The sequence below is a fragment of the Tarenaya hassleriana genome, unplaced genomic scaffold, assembly GCF_000463585.1.
Source record: "Tarenaya hassleriana unplaced genomic scaffold, ASM46358v1 Cleome13, whole genome shotgun sequence".
NCBI lineage: Eukaryota > Viridiplantae > Streptophyta > Magnoliopsida > Brassicales > Cleomaceae > Tarenaya > Tarenaya hassleriana.
Genome location: NW_010963495.1, coordinates 440,181 through 450,068, shown reverse-complemented (window position 1 = coordinate 450,068; position 9,888 = coordinate 440,181). Strand labels below are relative to the sequence as shown.

Here is a 9,888-nt window from a genome sequence, read left to right as displayed (position 1 = left end):
CCTCTTTCAAAGTATCTCTTTTGCATCTCCGTCTATCTAACTTGGTTTAGCGACATGGTTTTTCTGTAGGCTGTATGCGTTCGATGTTCACTGCAACTCATTCTTCCCAATGTTTGTTCTGCTCTATGGTAATTCTATCGTGTAAAGCATAAGCTGCATGTAACCAGAACTACTACAGAAGGAATTTATTTATAACTTGTGGCTTTTCATTGCAGTCGTGCACTATTTCTTGTCACCCCTTCTGATAACACATGGGTTCATCTCCGTATTGCTGTCGAATCTGCTTTTCATGGTCGGGGCTTCTTATTACCATTACCTGAACTTTTTAGGATATGACGGTAAGGCCATATATGTATATTTGTCTTTCCCTCATTTCTTCTTCCAAAATGTTATTTCGGCATACCAGGCAACTAGGCTGAACTTCTTTGCAATTTCTTTGAACTAACATCGCATGTCATTCATACAGTGCTTCCCTTTCTGGAGAGAACAACGTTCTTCCTCTACCCAATCGGGATAGTAATCGTCCTCTCGCCTATTCGTAAGTTTTTTGATCCTCCGCAAGTATTATGGTTCCAGCGTTTCCTTGAAACAAGAAATGCCATTCTTCATTCCCTGTTTCCCTGTTGCAGTGATCTTAAGCAGCTTCAATCCTTCAAGATATTTTATGAACATCTACTTCAGCCAGATTTTGTAATGAGTTGCTGAGCTTAACAATGGTACAATACCCCCCGATATGCCATACTATCAGAGTAACAGTGATCCCATGGGCTCTGCACATAAGGCCGAAGGAATACAGCGGGTAAGATTTTTCTGAAGATTTTTCTGAATCAAAGCAGATCGTGTTACGGGATGGCATATGGGTATGGTGGTACTACAAAGATCAAAACTAGAACAGAGTAGTGAACGTGAAAATTTGTTTTTTGTGGTGTCTGACACAATACTTGATCAGTGATTGTGGAGTGACACAATACTTGGTCTCATATTTTGCCAATCTTCTCTGTTGTATTGTTTTCATGTGGTGTGGGTTTAAATCATTTCATTCATGTTTCTATAATCAATTTTTCTTTGATACATGTAGTTTTTATCTCAATAATTGCTTGAATCTTGTACCTGCTCGATTGCACATGTGATGTATTCCCACGTCACAATGTTTACTGTGAAGTCCCTCAACGTTGGGATCTGAAAATATTGCAGGACATGATAATTTGCTTCTCATCTACTTTTAGCTGATTTCTTTTATTAGGCAAAACTGCTAGGCATGATGTGCAACTGCAATAATGTCTCTATCCTTTTAGAGTTCATGGTTTTATAAAGTAGAAGAAATATTCGTAAAAAGAAATTAAAAACAAATATAGAATAATATGGTTCCCTTTTATTATCAAGTGCGGTGTGTACGGCTGTGCATGCGTGTGTTGAGAAGAAATGAGCACGCTACACAAAGCAAGCATGTCTTAAAGAATTTGTTGTTAGTGCGTGATTGTCCTCTGACAATTTACTTTAGGGAAAATCCCATATTTGTTACAATATCCTGCACCGGAATTCCATTAACCAAAACACAAATCATTTAAAGTCACATAAATCCAAATTCAGACCGAAATCCCAAAACTCCATGTAAAATCCGTTTACACGTAATATGGGTAACATATAAAAATATTTAAACCAAAAAATAAGATTTTGAAATCTCAATTTTATATATAAAGTTTTAGTCAACACTCAACAGACATTCTAGACAAGAAAAACACTTGCATAAAACTTTCGACTTGTCGCAATTTCTTGAAGGCAAACCACCATCACTTTGTATATAGAATTAAGAGTGAAGCTTGCTTCCGGCAACATCGACGACGAATCTGTACCGTACATCGTTCTTCTCGAGCCTCTCGAACGCAGTGTTTATATAATCCATCTTCACAACTTCGATCATCGAAGTCAAACCCTTCTCTCTGCAGAACTCCAGCATCTCCTCTGTTTCCTTCATGCTCCCTATGAAGCTTCCCGTTATCGTCTTCCTCCCTACAAACCCCCATCGTTAAATCCACAGTTAACGTGTGATTAATCTGGTTTAGTCATCGCTAATCAAAGATTAATTAAAAAGGCGCCGCCACTAACCGAGCATGACCATGGGAGTGAGAAACTGTAGAGGAGTGCTGATCACGCCCATCAGGATGAGCTTCCCGTCAAGCCTCAGCAGCGACAGGTACGGCTCGAGGGCGTGATGAGCTGGCACCGTGTCGATGATATAATCCAACGAATCGGCCAGCTCGCTCATCTTCGAGGTGTCCGATCCGAAGAAACCAGAGTTTCCATCGGAAGATCGAAAAGGTGAGCTGCCACTAGGGTTCTTAGAAGAAACCAAAGATCAAGGAATAGTAGTGTCATGGAGTCCACAAACAAAGGTTTTAGCCCATCCATCCACAAGAGCTGATGACGGTGACATGGTGACCCATTGCTTTGGCTATCTTCACGCCCATGTGGCCGACGCCTCCTAACCCTAGGATCCCTCCCCTTAGGCCGGACCCTTTCAATCCGAAATGGCGAAGCGGGCTATAGACCGTCACGCCTGCGCATAGCAGCGGGGCCGCCTGCTCGGGCGCCATTCCCTCCGGGATCTTCACCACAAACCTGAAACAGTTACAGAAATCTTTGCGGCTGTTGCTTGGTTTTATGTAATGAAAAGAGTGTGGATGGGAGGGGCAAAGACGTACTTTTGGTGGACGACGGTGGAGGAGGCGAAGCCGCCATGGGTGGGGCGGCCGTCGGAGTAGAGGTCGTTGTAGCTCCAAATCTTCTTGGGACAGTACTGTTCCATGTCCTTATTGCAGGGACCGCAGCTCCCGCAGCATCCCACCAGACAGCCAACTCCCACCATGTCACCTACCCTGAACCTGTCCACACCTGATCCCACCTCCTCCACCTCCCCCACCACCTCATGCCTTCAAGTTCAATTCAACCCACCAATACAAAAAATGTAATAAATAAATAACAAAATTATATGAATAAAAAGATGGCTTCTCGCCGATTGAAAACAATCCAATGTTAATTCTATCATCAAAGTGGAAAATTTGTGTGCGCGTTTATGTATATGTACCTAACCACATATACACATAGATGCACACACATATATGTATGTATACACTCACGCACATATATGGATCTTGGATTAAAAATGGGAAGAAGAAAAGAAAGGAGAACATACCCAGGAACCATGGGGTAGTTAGACATGCCAAGATCATTCTTGATTTGATGAATATCAGTGTGGCATATTCCACAGCACATGATTCTTATGTACACATCCTCAGGCCCCATCTCCCTGCATACGCACATACATATATATAGATTAGATGATGATAAATCAGAGCAAAATTACAAAGAAATGTATACCTAAGAGTGTATGAGTAAGGGGAGAGAAACCCAGATGGATCCCTTGCAGCCCATCCTGTTGTTTTCCTCTCTCCTTCAACCCTTCCCATTCTCTCTCTCTTTCTCTCTCTAGAAGTTTTGTTTTGATCCTTGAGGAAGCACTATGTATTTATATAAGCATACCCCTTGGCCCTTGTTTAAACAATCAACGATTTTTTTTTATAAAAAAAAGAAGTTAATTTTTTTTGTGCATTAGTTTGAAAACATATTATCATTTTCTTGGTTAGCTTAGTTTATACATTTTCTTGCAACAAACGCAAATAAATTTCATCAGTCAAAAAGCTTGATTTGTATTAACCTCCTAATGAAAAGGACTTATAGAAAAAAGGTCAAATTAACACATTTTAATTCTAACTCGGCATATTAATAACTTTTGATAAAGAAAACCATCCTCAAATTCTTTATTTTTAGTTAATAAAACCATCCACTAATGAATTGTTTTTTCGCTAATCTAAAAAAATGGGAGCCATGTCATGCCGTACACGTGGCATGGTGGGGTCGGAGAGGGGTTGGTGAACGAACTTTTGGGTTGTGGGTTCCGACCCAATCTGGCGTTTTCTTTACACGTTTTTTTAGATGCGCCACGTGTAAATTTTAATCTTTATTGGCTAACGGCAGAAAAAATATGATAAATTATCAAATTAATATAATTGCACTTCGTAAAATTGTAATTTAATTGTTAAATTATGTGTAACTTGGCCTGAAAACCTGTCCTGCATGAGAGTCTCTGCCTCGTCTCGAAGGTTCGTTCGATAGTGGAGGCGGTTTACTTCATTATGTATTTAATAGATTCTACCATTATTTTTGTTTATTTAGATATCACAAAATTATATAATAAGCAGGAATTTAGCTTTCAATAGAATGTTTACGACCTTACAATACAAAATGATTGATGCACCAATAAATAACCATCAATGACGACTTTTGGTATATTTATTGTTTACGTAAACATTACCCTATTTGTAATTATGTGTAATTATGTGTAATTTTGGTAAATAATCTAATTATTATCATTTAAAATTAAATACCCTATTTGTTTTTTTAGTTTTTATTTGCACCTGAAATGACCATTTTGATTAGAAACGGATTAACCGCACAATTAATCAATTTAAGAAACGAATTAATCAGCGATTAACCGAAAGACATAATGTTTTGCCTATTGATTGTTGTAACAGTATACAATTTATAATATCTATTTTTTAAAAAAATATAGTAACAATATATAATATTAATTCGAGACGATTTAAATATTTCGCGACAAAAAAAAAAAGAAGATAACCCCCCTCGACGCTGATGAAGTGATTTAAATATTTACAAAATATTTGTGATTTATAATATTTTATTCAATGTCGACATTATAAAAGGAATCTAGTGTCTGCTTTGACATCGTTACGCCAAAAAAATTGTTTTTTTTTTTCAAAAGCCGATTTGACGGCAGACCCAAGGCGGCCATCCTTTCTTCTAGAACATGCATTAATTTATTTTTATTTGACGTTTTAGTTTTAAATAGAAAAAAAAATATTTTTTATCTAAAATAACCCTTTTTAATTATCACTGTCAATTTTTTCTTTCATACAATATTGTAACTATCTATTATTAAAAAGGTAATTTTGGAAAAAGTATAAAAAAGTACATAGAAAATATCAAAACATCATTTATTTTAAAACAAAAAATTAACTCTAAAATTAAAGTGAGGGAGTAATAAACAAATATAAGCTCTGTATATTTTTCTAATTTCCTCCTTACCCCACGTTAATAAAACCAAAAAAAAAACAATAGATATTTATAATAGCAACCATAAAATTTAAGAACAATCATTCTCAATTAAAATATCACATCAAATATTTTTTTACATTTAATTCATTTTTTTTGTTTTATAAAATAGCACAGATATCCAACCAATTCGCCTCGTGGATTATTCCAAAATCGGTAATAAATGCGGGATCGGGTTTTGCGGCGAAATACTCGTCAGCACAGATCACATCTGAACAAATTACATAATTACCCTTATATTTGGTGAAAATAATAAAACTAACACTCTGCACATGAACTAGGATGTTAAGCTTTACCGACATACCGGCCCTTTTAGATCTCTCTCGTCCTTGACTCCCATCGTGACATCACCCTCACCGGCTTATCTATAAATATTCGAATATTTGGAATATATTCGAAATTTGAAAATTCTATCGATAGATTAAAATTTTAATTCTAAATACTAAAATCTAATTCACTCGGGTTTGAAAATTGCATGCCCTCTAGATCGGGGTGTCAATCGGGGCGGCTCGGTCCGACTCGGTCCAAATCCGCAGTCGGTCCGAAGATTTCGGGTTTGAACTCGGATCGCTCTGATTTTTTTCGGGTCTATATAACTAAATTTGAAGCCCGTCTCTATATATTCCGGATTCCGATCGAATCGGACTAATTCACATAATTTTCTTTGTAAATATCATTTTTTTTCTTTCTTTTTTAATTTTTTTTAGAATCTCAGATTTTCGGAACGAACCAAAATTCGATTCGAAGAAAACATATTTTTTTAGACCGAAAAACTTAGACATGAAGCCTGCTAACTTTTGGGCTGGGCCGAGCTGGACTTCGGGCTTCGGTCCTGAATTGACACCCAACTCGAGATCTCGGATACTCCCAAAACTCTGTATCAAGCACAAATTAGTCATTTACCAAAATAACGTTGTAGTTTGTAGTGTTGAATTTTCCATTAGCGTGGAAACGAAGAAGCTAGCGTGGGAACGTAGAAGAATAAGACGTGGAAATTTACCAAAAAAAAAAAGGAATAAGACGTGAAAGATGCGCCAATCACATAATGCCGTTTTTCGGTGGTCAGAAATGTCTTGAAAAGCCACGCTGGACTTTTTTTTTTTGCTTCTAACAGATTTCCAAAATCTTCCACATAAATCCACTGTTGTTTTTTTACAGTTTCCAAGTTATTAACTCTATAACAAATCCATATATATATATATATATATATATATATATATATATATTAGTGAAATGCTGATTTTACTCTCTTTTTTCTACCTAACTTTACCGTTTACGAATTAATTTTAGTTTTTTTAAGGGATTGAACTGAATTTGGGTAATGGGCCGGAATGGGTTGGCCCATATTAATCAATAAATCCAAATAGGGATTTCTAATCCATTAAAAGAAAAAGACATCCACTTACAGGAAACATACGTCATCGCTGACGAAATCTTCTTCCCTTCCATATTTTTTTCACCAAACACTTCACGAGCACGCCCATATAGATCTCGCCCTGCCTTTTTTCTTCTTCTTCTTGAATAATCAACAACAAATATTATATATAATCAAGATTCTGATTTTAGATTCACATACGTACCTCCAGAACACAAATCATGGCTTTGAACTCCAAGACAAGTGATGTTCAGATTCATGTCCTAATGGTGGCTTTTGCAGCGCAAGGACACATCAACCCTTTGCTAAGATTCGCCAGAAGGTTACTTCCAAAGGGCATCCACGTGGCGTTGGCCACAACCGAGACAGCCAAACGCCGCATGCTCGCGTCGGAAACCGCAATCGCAAACGCCGATAACACCGCTGTTATTGCTGGTTTCGATGTTTTCTTCTTCTCCGATGGATTTGGCTCAGACTTCGACAGGAAGGCCAATATGGATCATTACGTGGAGAATTTCGGGTCGTTTGCATCGGTTAGTCTCTCTAATATCATCGAAGAACACTACCTTAGCAAGAACAAGAAGCTTTCTTGCATCGTCAGCAACCCTTTTGTTTCTTTTGCTGTCGATGTTGCTGACAAGTACGATATCCCCAGTGCCTTGCTCTGGATCCAACCTTGTGCTCTCTTCTCGACTTATTACCATTACTTCAACGATCTCAACGAGTTTCCCGCTGATTCTGACGTGGTGATACCGGGTTTGCCACGGCTGAGAAGACAGGACTTGCCTTCGTTTGTGGTCAACTCGTCTGGAGGATTGTCCAAGTTGTTCCGCTGCGTGTTTCAGAACATGAAGAAATACAAATGGGTATTCGCCAATTCCTTCGTGGAGCTCGAGAAGGAAGCCATTGATGCTATGAACAACGTCTTCCCGGTTCAACCCGTCGGTCCATTGATCTCTCCTTCACTGCGGAACCAGGAACAAACAACCCTAGATTCCCAAATCGAGATGTGGAAGCCTGACGAGACGTGCTTAGAGTGGTTAGACAAGCAAGAACCATCATCTGTTATCTACGTTTCTTTCGGAAGCATTCTCGAACTTTCGGCCAAACAAATGGAGGAGATAGCAACAGCCCTAAAGAACTTGAAGGCTCCATTCATTTGGGTCGTGAAGAAACCAGAGTTTCCATCGGAAGATCGAAAAGGTGAGCTGCCACTAGGGTTCTTAGAAGAAACCAAAGATCAAGGAATAGTAGTGTCATGGAGTCCACAAACAAAGGTTTTAGCCCATCCATCCACCGGATGCTTTGTAACACACTGCGGATGGAATTCATTGCTCGAGACAATAGCGGCCGGAGTTCCGGTCGTGGCATATCCTCAATGGACGGATCAACCGACGAATGCGAAGATGATCGAAGAAGTTTTCAAGATGGGAGTTAGGGTTAATCCAAGAGAAGATGGGTTACTTGGGCATGAAGAGTTAGAGAGATGTATTGGAGATGTCATGTTTGGTCCGAAATCGGAGTTGCTGAAGAGAAGGTGTTTGGAGCTGAAGTTAGCGACGAAGACGGCTGTTTCGGACGGTGGATCGTCGGACAATAACATCCAGATGTTTGTGGATGAGATTATTGCTGGTTCATAATAATGGTTATTCTCCCGAATAAGGTTTCATGCATACAGACATATAAATAAAGTCATTTCTATGTTTGCAAGTTTCTACTTTTTTCCCCTTCACCTGGTCCCAAGAGTCTATGTCCGTTTCCAGACAGAAGACAGAAGTGAAGCTTTCTAACAACGTAAAATATCAGAAACGTTAGCCACGGATAACGGATTCCTTTTATAACATGAACAAAGCAGAAGTTGCTTTAACGGCTACTGGACTTTCCCCGTGACCTGAAAAAGCGAATCATGTGTTTATAGACATCTTCTCGCGCTCTTGCGCTCAGAAGAAAGTCTATATGGCCATAGTTTCCGAGGTAGAGTAACTCCGGTTTTGAAGGTAGTTCCTTTAGTGTATGTTCCACATCCATCACGTCTCCTAAACCGTCATTTCCACCATAGCCCATCCACAATGGTAAAGATGCCGGTATGAGGCCGAGGTCGAAAGATGGAGGTTTCGTCTTACCATACACCACCAGATTTTTCAGGAATCCATAATCATATTGTGCAAAGGTACCTTTCCGGATCACTGGAAAATTAAAAAAAAAAAAAATCAAAGCATAGTTATAGAGTTGCTCTGATCAAATATTATTTTAAATTCGTGTGTAAAAAAGAGAACATTGATCAGAACTGAATTCAAATAGATAGTAATTGTCATGAAACCCAACCAAAGCAAAGAACTAGGGTATTGGAGAATAAGAATCAAGGACAAACGGGGCAAATGTCATACTTTGGAAAAGATGGCGCAAATTCTTGACAGATGATGGGTGAGGCTCGTATTCTAGATAAAAGTCTATCCGCGAATCATTGAAGCAACAATTCTTCCCTGCAAAATCCAAATACGCCGGTTAATATGATAAAAACACAAGGACCGTGACATGCCTCAGGAACTCAGGAAGGGACAAAAACATCATCTCCATAAAAATACAAATATATAAAACAGAACGCCGTGTCAAAACATCACCACAGGAGGATGAAAGAAAGAGATGCAAACCGGTTATGGATGTCAAGAAATCAGTGCAATCCATATGCCCATCGCATAGTGAGTCTACAAGTTCAATTAACATATCACTGAAAATATGAAACATACAAAAAGAGACGTTATTAAAGCAAAGGAAGCTCAGCATCAGAACACAGAGAAAATAGCTGAGAAAGAACTCACAACCTTCTAAAGTTCAACTGGTGAAGCCCAAGAGCAAGGACCATCTGTAGAGAAGACCATGTATAATTAAATTCCAAGATTCGATTTTAAGAGATTCCAGAACAATGAGAGTACCTGATCGAGATGCATTTGAACCATTCTTTCTACAAGTGGAGCTGTGACATGATCCAAATATGATATTGGACAAAGCAGGGCAGCTGCTTCAACCATTTCTGCAATATGCGGCTGAGTTAGAGCAGCGAAAGACATGATCGTTCCCTATCAAAAACAAAGAAAAAAAGCTTATTACAGAACAAGATAGAGAACAGCATTATATGACTTCAGGAGGGAAAGGACCTGCGAATGTCCAACAAGGAAAATTTTGGAGTTGGTTATGGATTGGATGTATTGCATCATTGCTGCAAGGTCAAAGAGAGCCAAATCCTGCCAACTCCAGTCCCAAAAGTCCTGCAAATATGTCCACAGTTTTTTATGAGAAGAATAACGAAATGACCTCTCTTTCCC

General features: G+C 38.7%; 4 protein-coding genes across 4 annotated transcripts in view; 2 read left to right on the top strand and 2 right to left on the bottom strand.

Moving 5' to 3' along the window:
- LOC104807241 (protein unc-50 homolog) overlaps window positions 1-1,073 on the top strand; it is a 3,753-nt gene extending 2,680 nt beyond the window's left edge. Inside the window, exons 7-10 of the mRNA XM_010532431.1 lie at window positions 70-128; window positions 216-338; window positions 467-538; window positions 630-1,073. Coding sequence (XP_010530733.1) covers window positions 70-128; window positions 216-338; window positions 467-538; window positions 630-694 — 319 coding nt within the window. The 3' untranslated portion in view covers window positions 695-1,073. The remainder of the gene's footprint in view (window positions 1-69; window positions 129-215; window positions 339-466; window positions 539-629) is intronic.
- A 512-nt stretch (window positions 1,074-1,585) lies between these two features.
- LOC104807239 (cinnamyl alcohol dehydrogenase 5-like) lies at window positions 1,586-3,504 on the bottom strand. The gene is made up of 6 exons (XM_010532430.2): window positions 3,379-3,504; window positions 3,194-3,307; window positions 2,703-2,930; window positions 2,411-2,619; window positions 2,107-2,337; window positions 1,586-2,010 (listed from the first exon to the last, which is right to left on the bottom strand). Exons 1-6 carry the CDS (start codon window positions 3,465-3,467, stop codon window positions 1,808-1,810), a joined length of 1,074 nt encoding a protein of 357 aa, XP_010530732.1. The 5' UTR covers window positions 3,468-3,504; the 3' UTR covers window positions 1,586-1,807.
- A 3,282-nt stretch (window positions 3,505-6,786) lies between these two features.
- LOC104807238 (UDP-glycosyltransferase 84B2-like) lies at window positions 6,787-8,205 on the top strand. The gene has a single exon (XM_010532429.2). It carries the CDS (start codon window positions 6,787-6,789, stop codon window positions 8,203-8,205), a length of 1,419 nt encoding a protein of 472 aa, XP_010530731.1.
- A 137-nt stretch (window positions 8,206-8,342) lies between these two features.
- The window catches only part of LOC104807237 (triacylglycerol lipase 1), a 2,928-nt gene continuing 1,382 nt past the window's right edge, over window positions 8,343-9,888 (bottom strand). The window contains exons 4-9 of the mRNA XM_010532428.1: window positions 9,721-9,831; window positions 9,499-9,642; window positions 9,388-9,428; window positions 9,217-9,293; window positions 8,953-9,048; window positions 8,343-8,751 (exon numbers count right to left, since the gene is read on the bottom strand). Of these exons, the coding sequence (XP_010530730.1) occupies window positions 8,429-8,751; window positions 8,953-9,048; window positions 9,217-9,293; window positions 9,388-9,428; window positions 9,499-9,642; window positions 9,721-9,831 (792 nt within the window). The 3' untranslated portion in view covers window positions 8,343-8,428. The remainder of the gene's footprint in view (window positions 8,752-8,952; window positions 9,049-9,216; window positions 9,294-9,387; window positions 9,429-9,498; window positions 9,643-9,720; window positions 9,832-9,888) is intronic.